Source organism: Trachemys scripta, chromosome 8 (genome assembly GCF_013100865.1).
Source record: "Trachemys scripta elegans isolate TJP31775 chromosome 8, CAS_Tse_1.0, whole genome shotgun sequence".
In the NCBI taxonomy this organism is placed as follows: domain Eukaryota; kingdom Metazoa; phylum Chordata; order Testudines; family Emydidae; genus Trachemys; species Trachemys scripta.
The window spans coordinates 74,928,709-74,950,376 of NC_048305.1; the positions used below are offsets into that span (position 1 = coordinate 74,928,709).

Sequence of the window (21,668 nt, forward strand, 5' to 3'; positions counted from 1 at the left end):
GGAAAAACTCAGGTCAGGCAGGCGAGAGAGAGACATGTGTCTCTGACCAAAGAAGGTGACTGCTAGGGTGCAGGAAACTAAGAATGGGTGCCCTTCCTGGACCATAGAGGGGGAAATACAGGGCAGTTGCCCTGAATTGTGACAAACATTTGTGGAAAAATTTCTACCTAAATGACTGTAGTTCCCAGCCCCCAAATGTTCCAGGTTTCTTTCCACTTTGGGTTTCATTGTCTGGGTTACACATACCCTGTCTTTTAGAACTACAACAATTTTTTTGTTGGTGCAATTTTAAATGTGTTAATGTAGGCGTTTGGATTCATTGCAGCTATTTCTCCATGACAATTATCGTTTGTGCTTAACCTAGTGCTCTGTTGCGTGGAAGTGATCCTTATTTAGAATCTAAAAATCTCTCTGCTGTGTAGTCTAAGCTTTTGTCAAAGGTTTTGAATCTGTCATTCACGGTACTTTATAATGAACTACTCCACTGAGGCATGTAGGAAGAAAATGTTTTCTGTCTTTAGGTTTACTCAGTTTGAGGAAACTTTCTGGACTTCTATAATGCTTTCTGAGCCTGAAGAAGTGCAAGTTCACTCAAGAAAATGCTGTCTAAACCATTTAGCTAAGCATAAACAGATAGATACACTGTGATCATCTTTTATATTTAAAAAAAAAAAAAGCAACCCTCAGTCAGTGTTTATTATTTAACACTTGTGTGCAGTAGCAGAGGTGTGCATAGTACATACTTTACAGGAAGAATAAAGACATGAACATAAGAACGGCCATACTGGGTCAGACCAAAGGTCTATCAAGCCCAGTATCCTGTCCTCTGACAGTGGCCAATGGCAGGTGCCCCAAAGGGAATAAACAGACAGGTTATCAAGTGATAACCTGTCACCCAATCCCAGCTTCTGGCAAACACCATTCCTGCCCATCCTGGCTAATAGCCATTGATGGACCTATCCTCCATGAATCTATCCCTTTTGAACCCCATTATAGTATTGGCCTTCTCAATATCCTCTGGCAAGGAGTTCTAGAGGTTGACAGTGTGTTGCGTGAAAAAATACTTTCTTGTGTTTGTTTTAAACCTGCTACCTATTAATTTCATTTGGTGGCCTCTTGTTCTTGTATTATGAGAAGGAGTAAATAAAATTTCCTTATTTACTTTCTCTATACCACTCATGATTTTATAGACCTCTATCATATCCCCCCTTAGTTGCCTCTTTTCCAAGTTGAAAAGTCCCAGTCTTATTAATCTCTCCTCATACGGAAGCCGTTCTATACCCCTAATCATTTTTGTTTCCCTTTTCTGAACCTTTTCCAATTTCAATATATCTTTTTTGAGATGGGGCGACCACATCTAGACACAGTATTCAAGGTGTGGGCGTACCATTGATTTATATAGAGGCAATATGATATTTTCTGTCTTCTTATCTATCCCTTTCTTGATGATTCCCAACATTCTGTTTGCTTTTTTGACTGCTGCTGCACATTGAGTGGATGATTTCAGAGAACTGTCCACAATGACTCCAAGATCTTTCTTGAGTGGTAACAGCTAATTTAGACCCCATCATTTTATATGTATAGTTGGGATTATGTTTTCCAATGTGCATTACTTTGCATTTATCAACATTAAATTTCATCTGCCATTTTGTTGCCCAGTCACCCAGTTTTGTGAGACCCTTTTGTAGCTCTTCACAGTCTGCCTGGGACTTAACTATCTTGAGTAGTTTTATATCATCTGCACATTTCCCCATCTCACTGTTTACCCCTTTTTCCAGATCGTTTATGAATATGTTAAATAGGACTGGCCCAGTACAGATCCCTGGGGGACACAGCTATTTACCTCTCTCCATTCTGAAAACTGACCATTTATTCCTACCCTTTGTTTCCTATCTTTTAAGCAGTTACCAATCCATGAGACAACCTTCCCTCTTATCCCATGACTGCTTATTTTGCTTAAGAGCCTTTGGTTAGGGATCTTTTCAAAGACTTTTTGAAAATCTAAATACATTATATCCACTGGATCTTCTTTGTCCGCATGCTTGTTGACCCCTTCAAAGAATTCTAGTAGATTGGTGAGGCATGATCCCTTTGCAAAAACCATGTTGACTATTTCCCAACAAATTATGTTAATCTAGGTGTCTGACAATTTTGTTCTTTACGATAGTTTCAACCAATTTGCCCGGTACAGAAGTGAGGCTTACTGGCCTGTAGTTGGCAGGGTCACCTCTGGCGCCCTTTTAAAAAATTGGCATCACATTAGCTATCCTCCAGTTATTTGGTACAGAAGCTGATTTAAATGATAGGTTACAGATGACAGTTAGTAGTCCTGCAGTTTCATATTTGAGTTCCTTCAGAACTCTTGGGTGAATACCATCAGGTCCTGGAGACTTTTTTATTACTGTTTAGTTTATCAATTTGTTCCAAAACCTACTCTAATGACACCTCAATTTGGGACAGTTCCTCAGGTCTGTGACCCAAAAAGAATGGCTCAGGTTTGGGAATCTCCCTCACATTCTCCTGTGGATGCAAGACCGATGCAAAGAATTCATTTAGTTTCTCCACAATGGCCTTATCGTCGTTGAGTGCTCCATTAGCATCTTGATCGTCCAGTGGCTGCACTGGTTGTCTAGCAGGCTTTCTGCTTCTGCTGTATTTAAAAAAAATTTTGCTTACTTTTGGAGTCTTTGGCTAGCTGTTCTTCAAATTATTTTTTGGTCTTTCTAATTATATTTTTACACTTCATTTGCCAGAGTTTATGCTCTTTTCTATTTTCCTCATTAGGATTTATCTTCCACTTTTTAAAGGATGCCTTTTTGCCTCTCACTGCTTCTTTTACTTTGGCCCTTTTTTCAGAGATTTTGAGCACCTGCAGCTTTCATTGATGCCAGTGGAAATCAAGTGACTGATCCTTCCCCAAAGGTCCCTATAATTTTGGTGTCAGTCAGTATTAAGATGAATAGCTGTGTCTCACTGAAGATAGAAAGCGAGGAAGATAAGCAAAGTTAAACTAGTATAAATTATTATAATAGAATTTAGACATAGGGTGGTCCATCAAAAATATTTTTCATAAAACCTTGATCTGGATGTGTCATTGATGGTGGCAAATGGTGAGTAGGAAGTGGAATATAACTGTCTGAAATTGGTCCTGATGAGGTGGAAAGGACACTGCAAGAAATAAAAGCAAACACTCTTTAAATCTGGACAAGAAAATGTGGAAACATGACTTGGCATACAGTCCCCTAGTTATGAAACATGGGATAAAACACTATCTCTCTGAAGATCAATGGGAGTGTAGCAATAACTTCACTGGGGCCAGAATTTCACCTATGATGTAGTGCTTATGCCTTGTTATATTATGCCCTTCCTCCCCCCATCCCGTCCTCATCCATAGAGTAATATACGAGGCAGGGCAGTACATAAAATTATAGTAGTTAATACATCAGCTACTAGTTTTAAATGTCTTTGCCTAGTTTTCTTTGCAACACATAACTGTCCATTTTCCAAGAGCTGCATTGGGTTAAACTCGCTCATTGTCATTGGAGTGTAGATAAACAGCAGTATATCATCATCTCTTGCCGCTGTTTGGGAGCGGGTGACCAGAGGATGGAAGAAAGGATACAAATTATCTGGGCCCTATAAAAACATCAGAATAAAACAAACTGGATATGATAGCCACACTTGGAACACCACACTCCATGGTCAGCTCCAGACCCACTCCAACTATTTGACTGTGTACCTGCACCTACTTTACTTTTCTAGGGCTTCCTTATTCTGAGATTATCCTGACAGTGATGTAACATGCGCACAGAGTAAAAGATAAGCTGGCTTCAACAGACTAGCACGTCCTTCTGGAAACACCCTCTCCCCCATTACTGCCACAGAAAGAGTCATTAATTAGCAGGACTACTTTTTGTCAGTAATCTCATTTCACATAGCATGGGATAGCTATTCAGTGGCCTAACCGTTATAGATCACTATTAATCCATCAACGTGAAAAGCTTTATAATCACATAAATGATGGTGATAAATATTACAATGCCTTCCATGTAAGGATCTCAAAGCATTATACACACTTTACCAAATGTGGGGTTTGAGGGTGAGGGAGGGGGCTCAGGGTCCTGGGGGGGGTGAGGACTGCGGCTGGGAGCACAGGCTACAGGGTGGGGCCAGAAATGAGGAGTTCAGGGTACTGGAGGGGGCTCCGGGCTGAGGCAGGGGGTTGAGGTGTGTGTGTTGGGGGGGGCATGAGGGCTCTAGTTTGGGGTGCGGGCTCTGAGATAGGGCCAGGGATGAATGGTTTGGGGTGCAGGAGGGGGCTTCAGGCTGGGGCAGGAAGTTGGGGTGCGGGAGGGGGTGCAGGATACAGGCTCTGGAAGGGAGTTTGGGTGCAGGAGAGGGCTCAGGTCTGGGGGAGGGGGTTCAGGGTGTGGGCTCTGGATGGCGCTGCTGACCTCAGGCAGCTCCCGGAAGTGGCAACATGTTCTCTGACTCCTAGGAGCACTCACGCACCCCCACCCCCATCCCAGCTCCCATTGGCTGCAGTTCCCGGCCATTTGGAGTTGCGGAGCTGGTGCTCAGGGCAGGGGCAGCGCGTGGAGCCTCCTGGAAGCCCCTGCGCTTAGGGGCCGCAGGGACATGTTGCCGCTTCCGGGAGCTGTGCGGAGGCAGGGACGGGAGCCTCCCCTTAGCCCTGCTGCGCTGCCAACCAGACTTGTAACGGCCCGGTCAGCAATGCTGACCAGAGCCACCACAGTGCCTTTTCGACCAGGCATTCTGGTAAAAAAACTGATGTCTGGCAACCCTAGTTTGTGGTAGCACCCACAATATGTTAGATGCTTTCCCAGCACACAAGAAGGGGCAGCCCCTATCCCCAGGGAACACACACAAACATAGAACAAAGGCCTTCAAACCATAGTAGGCCACGGTCTACAAGTCACTTTGCAATTCTTGGCATGGGAGATTTGCAAAGTACAGGGGAGCTCAAATAGGAGCTTCCAACTTCCTTCCCATGCTCCCAGTTCTGGTAGCTTTCCTGATGGGCACGTACGCCCAGCATCTCCCAGAATCTTGCCCACTATGTTTATCTATATTCTGTATTTTTGATGTTGTAAGATGCTGGAACACAAGTGTACTCACTAAGGTTTCCAAAGGGATCATCATAATAATCAGAAATCAAAACATGTCCTCTTTAACTGAAACAAACAAACAAACCAGAAATCTCCCCCAGCCTGGGGTCCCACCCTCGTCCCTATGATGGTGGGTGCAGAGCCCAGCCTCCTACCAGGCATTCACCTTTATAGCCATTTTGTAATCCTGCTCCTCCTGCCCCAGAAGCTGTTCAAAGAGAGGGGAACCTCTCATTCTTTGGGAACCAGGTAGTACCCCTGTGGCTACTCAATACTAGTCAAACAAAAACCGTTTTGTGTGCCATTTACATTGTTGCCTTCAACAAAAATAGTAGACAAAAAGAGGATGGGAAGAACGACAGTAAGCTGAAAAACAAGGGCTCATCAAAGCAGTGGGGAAAAGCCTGCACAGAATGCAATGAAGACTTAACAATAAGCAGAAGTAATTTATATAAATAACCACAGAAGCAGGAATACAGCACATTGAAAACAATGCATTTTGGTGTCTTGTCATAAAGCCACCAGGTCCTGTTCAGCCTATATTAGAATGCCCTTAGTTTTTCTTTGGTGTAAGCGAATAGCAGAGCAAATGCAGCTGGCTAAGTGAGATTAGATAGCCCTTGTTTATCACTTTGTTGTTTAAAGTGTTCTTTGCGCTGTGTAAATCATGGAATTCCTTTCACTCTTGGTATTCGATTTTTTTCTTTGTTCTAGAATGAAAAGTACAATGAATCTGCACCAATTATTGTAGACTTTTTATTACCAAATATTAGAATAGTATTAAAGATATTCACAAAGAAATGTAAAATACATTTAATTATGTAAATTCAGAGTCTTAAAACTATATTTTCCAGGGAGAAGTTGGTAAATTCATTTAACCAGATTTCCTGGTTAAGCAACAGGTGGCTGAACATACAAAAGTGTGTGAACCAGAAAAATGCCTCTTATCCAACGTGCCTACTCTTCTTAGGCTTCCTAGTTGGACTGGTCGGGAATTTTCCTTCATAATGATTGTCCAGTGGAAAATGCCCTTTTCATAAAATGGCTCTTGTCCATTTCACTTTCTATCTGCAGGGTGAAAGCAAAAATGACAAGAGCCTTCAAGGTGGGAAACTACAGCCTGATTGGAGTAGCCAGATTTGGGGGTAGAGGGGCGGAGGAGAGACACTGAGAGTGTCAGCTCTCCACCTGCAGCCTCTCTGCCTGGCTGGCAGCCCGCCAGATGCTCTTGTCAATTTTGAAGGCTCTTGGCAACTTCACCTTCTGCCGGCAGGCAGACAGTCAGCAACCTGAAAATCTGTTTCAGTTCTTCTGAAATAGAATTTTTCTGGAAATCCATTCTCTCGAAAACTTTCATGTTTTTGACTTTTCATCCTGATTCAGGAACATCATAAGAATGGCTATACTGGGTCAGACCAGTGGTCCATCTAGCCCAGGGAGAAGCAACCTATGGCACGCATGCCAAAGGCGGCACGCGAGCTGATTTTCAGTGGCACTCACGCTGCCCAAGTCCTGGCCACCGGTCCGGGGGTCTCTGCATTTTAGTTTAATTTTAAATGAAGCGTCTTAAACATTTTAAAAACCTTATTTACTTTACATACAACAATAGTTTAGTTATATATTATAGACTTATAGAAAGAGATCTTCTAAAAACATTAACATGTATGACTGGCATGCGAAACCATAAATTAGAGTGAATAAATGAAGACTCGGCACACTGCTTCTGAAAGGTGGCCGACCCCATATCTAGCCCATTATCCTGTCTTCCGACAGTGGCCAATGCCAGGTGGCCCAGAGGGAATGAACAGAAAAGGCAATTATCAAGTGATCCACCCCCTGTTGTCCATTCCCAGCTTTTGGCAGTCCGAGTCTAGGGACACTCGGAGCATGGGGTTACATCCCTGACCATCTTGGCTAATAGCCATTGATGGACCTATCCTCAATTAACTTATCTAATTCTTTTTTTTTTTTTAACCCCATTATACTTTTGGCCTTCAAAACATCCCCTGGCAATGAGTTCCACAGGTTGACTGTGCGTTGTGTGAAGAAGTACTTCCTTTTTTTTTGTTTTAAACCTGCTGCCTTATTAATTTCATTTGATGAAACCTGGTTCCTGTATTATGTAAAGGAATAAATGACACTTCCTTATTCGCCTTCTCCACACCATTCATGATCTTATAGGCCTCTATCATATCTCCCCTTATTCATGTCTTTTCTAAGATAAATAGTCCCAGTCTTTTTAATCTCTCCTCACATGGAAGCTTTTCTATACCCTTACTCATTGTTGTTGCTTTTCTCTGTACCTTTTCCAATACTAATATATCTTTTTTGAGATGGAGCGACCACATCTGCACACAGTATTCAAGGTGTGGGCATACCATGGATTTATATCGTGGCATTTTGATATTTAATGTTTTATTATCTATCCCTTTCCTAATGGTTCCTAACATTGTTAGCTTTTTTGACTGCTGCTGAACATTGAGCGGATGTTTGCAGAGAACTATCCACAATGACTCCATGAGCTATTTCTTGAGTGGTAGCAGCTAATTTAGACCCCATCTTTTTCTATGGATAGTTGGGTTTATGTTTTCCAATGTGCATTACTTTGCATTTGTCAACATTGAATTTCATCTGCCATTTTGTTGCCCACTCAGCCAGTTTTGTGAGATCCCTTTGTAATTCTTTGGACTTAACTATTTTGACTAATTATTTTATCATCTGCAAATTTTGCCACTTCACTGTTTACCCCTTTTTCCAGATCATTTATGAATATGTTGAACAGCACTTGTGTTATGAATATGTTGAACAGTGCAGATCCCACTTTTTACCTTTCTCCATTCTGAAAACTGACCACTTATTCCTACCCTTTGTATCCTGTCTTTTAACCACTTACTGATCCATGAGAAGATCTTCCCTCTTATCCCATGACTGCTTGCTTTGTTTAAGAGCCTTTGGTGAGGGACCTTGTCAAAGGCTTTGTGAAAGTCCAACTACACTATATCCACTGGATCACCCTTGTCCACATGTTTGTTGACACCCCTCAAAGAATTCTAATAGATTAGTAAGGCATGATTTCCCTTTACAAGCCATGCTGACTCTTCCGCAACATATTGTGTTCATCTGTGTGACTGATAATTCTGTTCTTTACTATACTTTCAACCAATTTGCCTGGTACTGAAGCTAGGCTTACTGGCTTGTAATTGCTGGGATCGCCTCTGGAACCTTTTTTTAAAATTGGTGTCACGTTAGCTAGCCTCCAGTCATCTGGTACAGAAACTGATTTAAATGATGGGTTACATACCACACTTAGATCTGCAATTTAATATTTGAGTTCCTTCAGAACACTTGGGTGAATACCATCTGGTCATGGTGACTTATTACTGTTTAATTTTTAATCAGTTTGTTTCAAAACCTCCTCTATTGACACCTCAATCTCAATCCTCAGATTTGTCACCTAAAAAAATCTCTCAGGTGTGAGAACCTCCTTCACATCCTCTGCCATGAAGACTGATGAAAATAATTAATTTAGCTTCTCTGCAATGGCCTTCCTTGAATGCTACTTTAGCACCTCGATCGTTCAATAGTCCTACTGATTGTTTGGCAGATTTCCTGCTTCTGATGTACTTACAAAAAAAAATTGCTGTTACTTTTTGAGTCTTTGGCTCATTGTTCTTCAAATTCTTTCTTTTTTGGCCTGCCTAATTATACTTTAAATGTTACTTGCCAGAGTTTATGGTCCTTTCTATTTTCCTCAGTAGAGATTTAACTTCCAGTTTTTAAAGGATACCCTGTTGTCTCTCACCGCTTCTTTCTTGTTTAGCCATGGTGGCATTTTTGGTCCCCTTATTATGTTTTTTAATTTGGGGTATACATTTAATTTGATCCTCTATTATGGTGTTTTTAAAAAGTGTCTATGCAGCTTTCAGGCATTTCCATTTTATAACTGTACCTTTTAATTTCCATTTAACTAGCTTCCTCATTTTTGTGTAGTTCCCCTTTCTGAAGTTAAATGCTAGTGGTAGACTTCTTTGGTGCTTTCCCTCTCACAAGGATGTTAAATTTAATTATATTAGGGTCACTATTACCGAGTGGTTCAGCTATACTCACCTCTTGGACCAGATCCTGTGCTCCAGTTAGGACTAAATCAAGAATTGCCTTTCTCCCTGTGGGTTCCAGGACTAGCTGCTCCACAAAGCAGTCATTTATGGTGTCTAGAAACTTTTCTCTGCATCCTGTCCTGAGGTGACCTGTACCCAGTTAATATGGGTATAGCTGAAACCTGCCATTACTGAGTTTTCTATTTTTATAGCCTAAGCGCCCTGAGCATTTCACAATCACCATCACCATCCTAGTCAGTGGGTCTATAGTATATTCCTACTTCTATATTCTTATTATTCAAGCATAAATTTTCTATCCATAGAGATTCTATGGTACAGGTTGATTCATTTAAGATTTTTACTATATTTTTACTATGCTTTCTTTCACATATAGTGCCGCTCGCCCACCAGCACAACCTACTCTGTCATTCCTATATATTTTATACCCTGATAATACCATGTCCCATTGATTATCATCGTTCCATGTAAAAAATTTTGTGGGAAGGCAATTTCCATTGTCTGGCTAGCTCTACTTACCAGTCTCATAATCCCAGCTGTCTGCTCTTCACCATTCCCCTTCTTCCCCAGAAACCAGTGTATCTTTCCTACTGATCATCTTGCAGTCCAAAGGCTCCCCCTGAATTGTGGACCTTTCACAATATAATGGTATGTTCATGTCCTTGAAACATAGCCCTTTTGGCTCCATTCCAAAGTGACTATCAAGAGTAAATTCTTAGGCCTTGTCTACACTAAAGGGAAAAGTCGATCTAAGCTACGCAATTTGAATTACATGAATAGCGTAACTCAAATCGACGTAGCTTAGATCTACTTACCACGGGGTCCACGCTACGTGACGTCGACGGGAGACGCTCTCCTGTCAACTCCCCCTTAATCTTCTTGATCAGGTGGAGAACAGGAATTGACGGGAGAGTGATCCGTGGTAGATTTAGCGGGTCTTCACTAGAAGATTGCTGCATCGATTGTCGCAGCGTAGACAAGCCTTTAGTGACTTCCAAAATTCTGTCTGTTTTGAGAGCCTCTGCAGGCTAATAAAGGCAATTTTTCTAGCCTAAATTCCTATTAAACATTTCCGGTAATAAGACATATTTGTATTTTAAGGCACCCAATGCCTGTATTATGTGATGCATTTCTGTAGAAGGTAGTGTTTTTGGCTTTGCAGTTAAATGTATAACCTCGGCACTGTTACAATATTCCAAGAATTATAACAACACTAAACAGATCACTTTGTTTGACAGTAAGCAATTAGGGCTCTTTGCTGACCATAATACATCAACCTGTGGGAATTTAAAGTGACGCATTTAGCGTAGACAGGCAGGTTAGAATAAGTGTTTTCTTGCTAAAAATCATAATTCTACTGGGTTTTATGCAGAGCTGGTAAAAATTTATTTTTCTTGCACAGTGGACAAAAAAGGAAAAATATTTTAAAAGATAACACATACATTTAAGACTTAAAGACAGTGGCATATTCAGGGCTGGCTCCAGGGTTTTGGCTGCCCCAAGCAGCTGAAAAAAAAAAAAAAAAAAAGCCGCGATCGCGATCTGTGGTGGCAATTCGGCGGGAGGTCCTTCGCTCCGAGCAGGAGTGAGGGACCGTCCGCCGAATTACCACCGAATAGCTGGACGTGCCGCCCCTCTCCGGAGTGGCCGCCCCAAGCACCTGCTTGCCAGGCTGGTGCCTGGAGCCGGCCCTGGGCATGTTTGAACATGAACATGTCCTTTTTCTGGTCTTAGTGTTCATATATTTTGGAGAAGTCCTGAAACTTTGAGGCTTCAAGTCATAGGTTTAGATTAGAGATTTTCAAATATATTAATTGTGTACTCCACTTTCTAATAGAAATTGCCTTGTGGATGTGTGTCCTCCTATTTACAAGTCCATAACTTTGTCAAATACAGTAGTTTGTTACATGGAGCAATGATATTAGGAGAGTATTTAATTTATTTCTATCTATTTTTTAATGCAATGGAGCAGCTGGAAACAAGGAGAGCCAGCACTATGTGACTAGCCAGCTACCCACAAACTACCAGCAAGGGCTCCTCTGACAAGATTCAAAACCACTGTCTTTGTACAGTCTGAGGCCATGGTACAGCAAGTTGCACTGCACTAGTAAGAATAGGTGGAATCTATCTGCTGAGAGTTGAGGCAGACAGCATGCCTCCATGTTTGCCAGGTCGGGGAAGGTATGTTCTTACTTCACCTTCAAAGAAGAAAGTGTATGGTCTTTTCCTAGTGCCATCTACAATCATCCAGAATGGATAAAGTAGAGTGGCATAGTTTGTGAGCCAGTGTAGCCAAGGATAAAATGTATCAGGTGTATTTGTGATATAGAAGTGAAATATAAATATTAATTAATGTTATAACACAGGGCCTACTGACCTGAAGCCTGTAAGATATTTAACTTAACAAAACGAGGCATCAACCCTAAAGATAGGCTGACATGAGTAGCTAACTGACCCTATGTTATAAGATGAAACAGTTACAGTAATTAGGGTTGCCAGGCATCTGGTTTTCGACTGGAATACCCAGTTGAAAAGGGACCCTGTTGGCTCTGGTCAGCTGGCGGCTAAAAGTCTGGTTGGCCACAGCAACCAGCTCCACGTGGCTCCCTGAAACAACCGACATGTCTCTCTGGCTCCTAGGTGCAGGGGCAGCCAGGAGGGTTCCGTGCACTACCCCTACCCCCGCCCGCAGGTGCCGCCCCAAGCACCAGCTCTGCAGCTCCCATTGGTTGGGAACTGCAGCCAATGGGAGCTGCAGGGGCAGCTCCTGAGAATGGGGGCAGCACGCAGAGCCCCCTGGCCGTCCCTGAGCCTAGGAGCCAGAGGGACATGCCGGCTGCTTCTGGTGCCACCTGAGGTAAGCACCTCCTGGAGCCTGCACCCCACTCCCCTCCCAGATCCCAAACCCCTTCCCCAGCCCTGAGCCCCTTCTCACACTCCAAACCCCTCGGCTGCAGCCCAGAGCCCCCTCCTGCACCCCAAACCCTTCATCCCCAGCCTCACCCCAGAGCCCGCATCTCCAACCGACACCCTCATGCCCTCCCTCACCCCTGCCCCAGGCCAGAGCCCCTTCCTACACTCCAGACCCTTCAGTCCCACCCCACAGCCTGAAGCCCCCTCCAGCACCTCAAACCCTCATTCCTGGCCCTACCTCAGAGCCTGCCCCCCAGCCGGAGCCTTCCCCCACTCCTGTACTCCAACCTCCTGCCCCAGCCTGGTGAAAGTGAGTGAGGGTGGGGGAGAGCGATCGATGGATGGAGTGAGCAGGGGGCGGGGTCTCGGAGAAGGGGTGGGGCAGGGCCTTGGGGGAAGAGGTGGGGCAGGGGACAGGGCAAGGGTAGAGTCATTTACAGTTTTTTCCAGTCAGAAAGTTGGCAACCCTAACAGTAATAGATGTTCTGATATTTAGGAAGTATATATTGCCATGTACCAGTTAAAGCTGATTAGAGTATTCTGGGGCTTTTTGCAGACACAAGTTGTCAGCAGTGTGCAAATCACTAGTTGTTATGGTGATTGAGTGACATAAATGTTAATGAGTATAAAGGGAACTAACAAGTTAGCCTATAAAAAATGGGGTACCCCAGGTTTAGCGGGGTCAGAGGCAGATTAAGATTTATTGGGGCCTTGGCACAAAAAACTTTGGGGCCCCCAAAATCCCCCCTGCCCTGCCCCCCACTCCTCCCCTTCCTGCAAGGCCCTGCCCACTGGCCTTGCTGGAAGCAGGGGCTGTGGTAAGAGCTGCCCAGGGAGCCCGGGCTACTGTGGGGAGGCCTGGACCCTCCATCTGCCCTGGGTGGTGCACCCTGCGGGGCAGGGACACAGGCCAGGGGCTGCTCTTGGGCACCCTGGTCTCCTGTCTGTGGCAGGTGGAGGGTCATGGGCTCCCCACAGCTGCTCTGGCTCCCTGGGTGGCTTTTACCCAGCCTAGGACAGTGGTCCCCAAACTGTGGAGAGTGCCCCCTAGGGGAGCATAGAGGAACAAATGGGGAGGCCTGTGTCAGCCACCACGGGGGTGGGAAGGGAGCACCACCCAACCCTCCTCTGGCTCCAGCCCCAGTCATGGCTCTGTTCCTGGCCCCACTCCCGGTCACAGCCCCACTCCCGGTCCCTGACCTCAACCCTGGCCCCACCACGACCCCTGACTCCCATTCCCAGCTCTAGCCCTGACTCCCGTGGACCAGATAACTGGGGGGACAACCAAACAAATTTGGGGACCCCTGGCCTAGGGTAACCATATGTCCTGTTTTGGACTCGGATGTCCCAACATTTTGTCAAAACTGGGTATTTTGTCCCATTTGCTCTTGCCAACTGATCACCAGTTGGCAAGAGCAGACAGTACAAATGCCCAGTTTTGACAAAAAGAGACTGGGGGGTGGGTGAGCAGCGGGGCTCGGGCCAGTCCTGCATGGGGAAGAAGGCGGCTTGGGCAAGTGGCTTGGGCTGGCTCAGTGCAGGGGGTGAAGGGAGTGGGGCCTCGGGCCGGCTTCACACGGGGGAAATATACTCACTCACACTATGTCCAGCCATCTTCCAGCCTGGCTGGGAGCAAGGCCTCAAGGGGAAGAGAGGAGCATGGCTGAGGGGCAGGGTGGTGGGAGAAGGAGCAGCAGGGGTGGGGCCAGAGGGCCGGCACTCCTGCGGGGCCCCCAAATTGGCCAGGGCCCATGGGCACAGGCCCTGTTGGCCCATGGGCACAGGCCCTGTTGGCCCATACAGTAAGCTGCTACTGGGTCGGCTGTAGAAATATAGTTAAGGAAAAGGGGTTGAAAGCTTCATGAATAGGCACTACCCCGAATAGGCATCAGTGTAACTCATCAGAGGTATAACTTGGCCTGTGTGCCATGGGAGAATCCAAGATGACAGCTATGGGTGGTGATGATGATGAGCAAGATAGTGACTGACAGTCCGTGGTTTCCAAGCAGGAAATGTGAGTAATGCCTGTCATAGGGCTAAACACTTTGTACTCTCTATCTGCTGTTGTGAGATTGTTTATCTGCTTAGTGGATTTGTTAATGAAGGAACTTGTGATAAATTACAATTGTTTCTTGTGTGCTCCTCAAGTCTCTCATTCTAATAATAGTGGTGGTAATCTTCCTGATACTGTTGCTGCTCAGGAGACCAACCCTTATTGGCAACTGTAGTCTAAGAGATTAATCAATACACCAATCCATCAATTAATTGTAGGTGGGCTCAATAGTGGGCTCTCAGAGCTTGTAGATGGAGACCAAAACAGAGTCCCAGCAACAGAAAGACAGAAATTGGTGAAAAAAGTGCTCTGGGAAGTCTTGTTGACAAATTCAAAGCTGCCAACATCCTGATGGAGCCAAAGGAGTAGCTTCTATCTCCTAGTTATGGGATACTCTGTAACTCAGTAACCAGTGTCTGTGAATCTCCGACAAACACACACCACAGGATCAGATTCATTCTTTGTCCCCTACAAATCACACAGTCCCATTCACCTCCTCCACATTCACACACAAGTTACAATCCCATTCACTCTTGTCTCCCTCTCATACATTTTATCACTCAATTTATTCAACATGAAGGAGGAACTAAGGCATGGTTGCTGGACAAAGGGATTGAGGAATATCTTCTATAAATACAAGGACTGAGCATTTTTTGCTGATTAGATGATTATATTGTAGGCCTGGTCTATATTCACCTTCTGAGAAGGCTAAAAGCAACACAGGGCCTTTGACATACCCAGTAACATTAAGGTTACAAATGAAACAATAAATTACATATAGACGTGTGGGCAGATCTTCAGATAGCAAATTATCATAGTTCCATTCACTTTAATTTACACCATCGGAGGATCTGTCCTTCAATCTTAATTTTACATAACCAACCTTAATACATAATTAACAGGAGCTCTAAAACAATGACCAGATCGTTCTTCATATCTTTGGAATTAAGGGTGATAACATTAATCAGAGGAGCTCATTTGCTATTAAAGTGGCTATTTTAAGTGCTCTGTTGGAATTCCACTGATGCTCTGCATTATTAGCATTAGCTAAACATTTTTGTTTGTTTTGTTCTGCAGAGTCAAAGGCATTGTGAGGTGAGGAGAGTAACAGATTATGAAGCATCTATCCATTTCTAACTGGCTAACCGAGCTGGGTCTCCCAGAATATTGCATGCTCTTTGATAAACAATACGATGGTGTAGAGGTAAGAAACTCTCTTTTTCAGGAAAATTCCCATGAAAGTCTCAAATGGTTCAATCCGCTCAACACAATTAGTCTCAAACTAAATAGGTTATCAGTTAGAAAATTAGAACTTTTAAGCTTTATCCTAACATAGAAATCTCATGAAAATAGCAGAACTCTGGTGGGAATTTGAGTAGGTAAGTGTTGCCCAAGTAATACTTTCTTTACTCTTATTCACTGGATTTATAGAAGCTTTAAGAGCCCAGAAGTTAGTGGTGGAAAAAGCTTTTTTACTTACTGAGTCCAATCCCAAATGCAAGGTATAGTCCCCTGACTGATTGTATTTTAGCCAAAAGTCCAGTTGTCTATTGTCCAAGAATGTAGAACTTTTCTGTTTTAATATTCTTGATAAATATTACTTTGTTCATTTGAATGTTTCCAGACTTAAGCTATTTCTCAGTACTTCTGCTAGAGGCTAGACAGGACCATTCAGGAAAATGTATAACTTAATGTAAATACACTATGGTCCACACAGATCTCACTGCAGGATCAAATCTAAGATTTGAACATGTTTGGTGTGTAATTCTTTGTGCCTACCCATTATTGCTAAAATAATATAATAATAAATAAATAATAAATATATAACTGTAAAAGTAGAACTTTTGATAATGTGTATTGTTGACTGAAAGGAAAAATGAGCAGGGATTTCATTTTTCATAATGAATTAAGTAAAGATAAAACTATATTTTAAATTTAAGTAACATTACTGTGGAGATGTGAACATTAGGGCCAGATTCTGCAAGCACCAACTATCAAGAGTAATACTTATTACCAGGAGTAGCGCTATTAACTATTGCCCATGGAACTACTCCAGGTAGTAAGCAATATGCCTAGTAGTAATTACTTGTCTGACTGAGCCTCAAGCACAGGAAACTGAAGGGTGATGCTCTCCCTTTATCTCATACAAACATGAAAAGCAAAGCAAAACCCCATACCTTTTGTAACTCTGTATACTAAAACTCATCATGAAATACAGCCACTTATCCAGTATTAGCCAAGACAGTCTGAGACTTTAGCTCTAATGAACACATTTACTAAAGTGAGAACAAGTAGATAACTTTTGTTTTCCAAATTTTAACCAATAAGTTGCATTATCTTATATCTAGTTTTGAATTTTAATGAATAGTTTAGTGATAATGAATGTATCTGTTTACAGAATAATGGCACACATGTGGCTAGTAATACAGTTCCATACTGATGAAGAACCACGTTCAGTGGTGAAAGTAATATTAAATTCTTACCAGTACGGGGGCCGGCTCCGGCCCCTGGAAGGGGCGAGGCCTCGGGCAGAAGGGGTGGGTCTGGGGGTCAGCCTCCCGCAGCCAGCCCATCTGCACTACCTGGCCCCGTGGCTCCAGCAGTGATTTAAAAGGGTCCAGGGCTCCGGTCGCAGCCGGGATCCCCAGGCCCTTTTAAATCGCTGGCCCCAGGGCAGCTGCCCCTTTTGCCCCCTCCTGTCAGAGGCCCGGGGGGGGGAGGGCGATGGTAAAAGGGGCAATGACATTAAAGCGCTGCTGCAGCTGCAGCGCTTTAACATGGGCTGCGTACGGGCCAGTACCGGCTTTTTACCAGTACACTATACCAGCCCACTTTCACCCCAACCACATTTATCAATATTAGTTTGGTAACGATCACGAGAGCTATTTGTTACCATTTGAAAATAGATAAATATCAAATAGGAACAGTAAAATTTGAAAGACCTCATGCAGTAGCCCACTTGATTCCAGTCGTGTGTCTGATTCTGTTTAACAACAGCAGGATTGTATAGAGTGACTAGAGCAGGGGACTGGGAACCACGACTCCTATATTCCATTCCTCACTCTATCACTGACTTGCTGACGCTGTGTCACCTCGGACAAGTCGTTTAGGCTACATCTTCACTACAGGCTTGGGGTGTGATTCGCCTGCTTGTGTACACATACTCGCACTAGCCCTTAGTGAGCTAGTGCAAGTAGAAATAGCAGTGTAGCGTGGGAAGCAGCAGCAGAGGTATGGCTTAGCCTTGTTGCGTATGTATCCACTAGTTTCAGGGGGGTTTGAGAGCTAGTGCAAGTGTATGTGTGCGAACAGGGGAATCACAACCCTCACTAGTAGTGTAGTTGTAACCATAGTTTCTCTTAATTTATTCATCTGTAAAATGTGTATAAAACCTACAACATAGCGATGTTGTGAGGATTAATTAGTTGTATGTTATGTGGAGGGCTATGTAGTAGTGCAAAGTACTATTACTATTATATACCTATTAACCCCACTTTAAACACTTCAGTCCAAATCCTTCACTGTAGAAATTTGAGCCAGAAAAAGAAACACCGACAGATGCATCATTCTTTACAGGAATCATGCTAGCCAGCCTAAGCTTCTGTTGGGCACACATTGCTGCTGCTCTAAACAGGAGCCAGGTGCGTGCCAGGTTAGCAGATGCTGTTGACTACAGCATACATGTTAGCTGGCTGGAGGACTGGACATCCATCTCATCTAGCTTGCAGACCACGTCCACTTGGGGTCATGGTATGCAGGATGGCAAATTTACAGGTCCCCCTCTCCCAGTACTCTTGAGTCCTAGAAAGGGATCCTGCCCTGCTGCATGTGCAGAAAAAGTTTTCTATGACATCTTTCCACTATGTGAGATGCCATTCCACTATGTGAGTGGAAAGATGTCATAGAAAACTTTTTCTGCACATGCAGCAGGGCAGGATAGTGAGTGGAAGGAGGTAGCCTTTTGAAATTACAGGTAACCTCTGCTGTGTCTCTTCCCCACAGTGCTGAATTAGCAATACCAGAAGGAATCCTGGCCCCTCATATCAATCATCTTGGGGATCTCAGCAACATCTCTAGAAGTTCTGCAGGAATTCTGAGAAAGTCCTACCTCTATAAACCTATGTATGGAAGTCAGAACCAGAATCACCCTTCTATCTATCATCCTGTGTTTTCTGTCTGCATTGTTGGCATGTATGAGTAACCTCTTGCCCCCACCTCCCAGAAAAAAATAATATCCTTTACCTCTAATATTCTGCACTGCACTCAGCATACAAGTTTATCAACAGATGTACATTGCTTTGAACTGTTATTGTTATCACTAAATATTTCAATTATATCTCACAAAGTAAAATAATACATAGAATAAATATTATCGTTAAAAGTATTTTCATCAACTGAAGACATTCCTGGATTCATTTGTAAATGAATTACAGTTATTCACCAGTCATTCTCCCCAATCAAATTTTACACAGAGACAGACAATAGGGTTTTAATTAAAAGTGGTTTTCATGTCACAGCTGTGCTGCCTGTCTACCAGAGTACTTACAGTGTTGGGGTAATCTGATAATCCAAGCAGAATAAAGATAATAGGATTTCAAAGATAACTTAGAGTCTGTGAAGGCTAATAAAAAGACTAATTTTCTATGATAACCTAGGTCCCTAAGCAGTCAGTCAGTAAAATGCAGTAGTAAGTTGAAACATGTTGCTATGTGATTCATGCTATCTTTGTAACACAAAAGATCCCAATATAGAACCCTGGGAGGGTTGAGTTGACAGACAACAAATTGAAAGAAACATACAGCAAAATTACTCTTTTAGTTTTAATAGGCCTGAAAGCCCGTCTGGGGGAGAAATCAGCTGCTGCTCAAAACTTAATAATAGGCCTACTGTGTCACTCTGAATACAATGGATTTTTCTAAGTTAAAACCTCCAGTCACTTTTCCATTTACTGTTTTACAGTTTCTGGAATTTCCACTTCATTGCCATCTTTATGCTCTTTCCCCAGTTTCTGAGCTAAACACTATAGACCAGGGGTCGGCAACCTTTCAGAAGTGATGTGCCGAGTCTTCATTTATTCACTCTAATTTAAGGTTTCACGTGCCGGTAATACATTTTAATGGTTTTAGAAGGTCTCTTTCTATAAGTCTACAATATATAACTAAACTATTGTTGTATGTAAAGTAAATAAGGTTTTTAAAATGTTTAAGAAGCTTCATTTAAAATTAAATTAAAATACAGAGCCCCCAGGACCAGTGGCCAGGATCCGGGCAGTGTGAGTGTCACTGAAAATCAGCTTGCGTGCTGCCTTTGGCACGCGTGCCATAGGTTGCCTACCCCCGCTATAGACTGATTCAAAGTGCCTGACTTACATCCCATTGAAGTTAATGGGACTACTCATGTGCTTACCTAGACATGTGCTTACTTACCTTGCTGAACTGGGGTTCAAGTTGTCGGATGGCTTAGTTATTACCTAGATTATCTACTATCTAGAGTTAGTATTTTTAATAATAATACTTAGTATTTACATGGGGCTTTTTATCTTTACAGCAGAGGGTATCATCATTCTCATTTTACAAATGAGGATACTGAGGCAGAGAGAGGTAAAGTGTTCATAACTACAGAATGGGTCAAGTGGCAGAGCTGGGGGTAGATCATAGGTTTCTTGGTTCCCAATCCTGTACTTTAACTGGTTCTTAGAGAGGAACATAAAGTGTTGTGTGGGAGTCTTGAATAAAGCAGGAAAACTTTCAGGTAGGAGATTATTCTCCCTTCTACAATCATGGCATCTGTGTATCATTATTTTTTGTTGTCATAACAATTTCTCTAACACTACTTCAGAAATCTGCCAGTAAAAGCCCCCACTGTATTACCACCAGTGTATGATGTCCAGAACCAGAGGTGTAAACACCAGTTGCCTTTGTATTGCCATTCTTTTATGTTTGGCAAAGGCTGGACAAGCAGAAGACCAGGCTGCGTTTTTTGGTTTTGATTTTTTGGGGGGGTGGGGACTGGAAGGAGGAGAAGGATCCTGTGCCAGTGTTGGCACTAGTTTTAAAATCTTTCCCACTTCTCTGTGGCTTCACCTTTGGTATTTTCCCCTTTTGGTAAATGTGAGAGGGGGAAAATAAGCATAATAGTTTCATGATCAGAAAGTCCTGCCCCTTCTGTTGACATACATTTAATGCATCAACATCTGGGAAATGCTCACATTTGATTTCACGCTTTCAAATGAAAAATAGTGCAGTCTTCCTTCTACAGCTTTATGGAACTGTCTCGTTTCTGGCATCTGAAATGGGGGTTCAGAGAGTAAAAGTGGGTGTCCTAAATCCAGTAGTGTCTCTCAGGCACTATGGTTTTATTTAAAAGAATGAAGATTTGCTAGTTTGTGGCTCTACTTAAAAAATAAATTCTTTGCTGGTGGTCTTGGCAGTGCATTTAAAGTAACTGTAACGATGCAATCTGTCTTTTATGATCCGAGAGTTGAGATGCCCAACTTCATAAAAGATACCACAATAGATTGGAATGTTATGAGCCCCACCAGCCAACACTAAAGTGGAGCAAATTCCAAAGAATTACCTTGCTATGCTCCACAAACAAAAGACAAAATAACAAAGGGGAAAGGAAATGTATGTGACCCTAAAGGATTTTCTCCAAACTACAATGCTTATTCCCCCCCGCTTCTTTTAAAGACGTTGACGTAAAATTGAAGCATTCTAGACCTTCATAAATAATTCCCTGAGTTATTCAGCAGCCTATTTTGATAAATTAATTCTGATTTTGCAGAGCCTGGAGAGATGAGAGAAGATAACTGTTCAACCTCAGTTATTTAGAACTCATGTCATTCAAAACAGGGTCATGTCCCCTGATGACTGTTAATTACATTAAGTAGTCTCTTCATTATCCAAAATCTTTACAGTCCATAATTTTTCATGTCCCCCCAATCAAGTTTGAACTGTATCTCCCTTCATTAATGTAAGTGAAAGTAGTATGTTAACTTTTTTTCTTTTAAGAGTCTTAGTTTGTGGGTATTTTCCATTTCTCAAAATGTAATAAATGAAGAGAAAACCTTTTTTATTGTTAAAAATATCCATCAGCATGGATCCTAAACTAAATATGAAAAATCTTCACCATTCAGTGTGTGTTGAGAAAAGTGCACATTTTGTTCATCGCAACTCTGGCTTTTTTAAGAAAAACATTTTTTAACCTACGTAAAGTTACATTGGCCCAAGTGCTGCTACATCATGTGTTGTTATAATCCTATAATTAGCCAGATGTTTTTAAGATGGTTAACTAGTTTGAATGACAGTGTGAAATCCTTCCTGCTTCAGTAACAGGATTTATCATTGAAAAGGGACTTCACATAATGTATAAATATTTTCCTAAACCTGTTGTTATTTAGCCCACAGTAACAGAAGGCACCAAAGTGGCTCAAGGAGAATTTAATTTACTATTGGAGTA

The 21,668-nt window shown here is 42.7% G+C and overlaps 1 protein-coding gene across 1 annotated transcript in view; it reads left to right on the plus strand.

The window, feature by feature from the left end:
- BCAR3 (BCAR3 adaptor protein, NSP family member) overlaps nt 1-21,668 on the plus strand; it is a 179,071-nt gene that overhangs the window by 24,738 nt on the left and 132,665 nt on the right. Inside the window, exon 2 of the mRNA XM_034779730.1 lies at nt 15,288-15,414. Within this exon, the coding sequence (XP_034635621.1) occupies nt 15,325-15,414 (90 nt within the window). The 5' untranslated portion in view covers nt 15,288-15,324. The remainder of the gene's footprint in view (nt 1-15,287; nt 15,415-21,668) is intronic.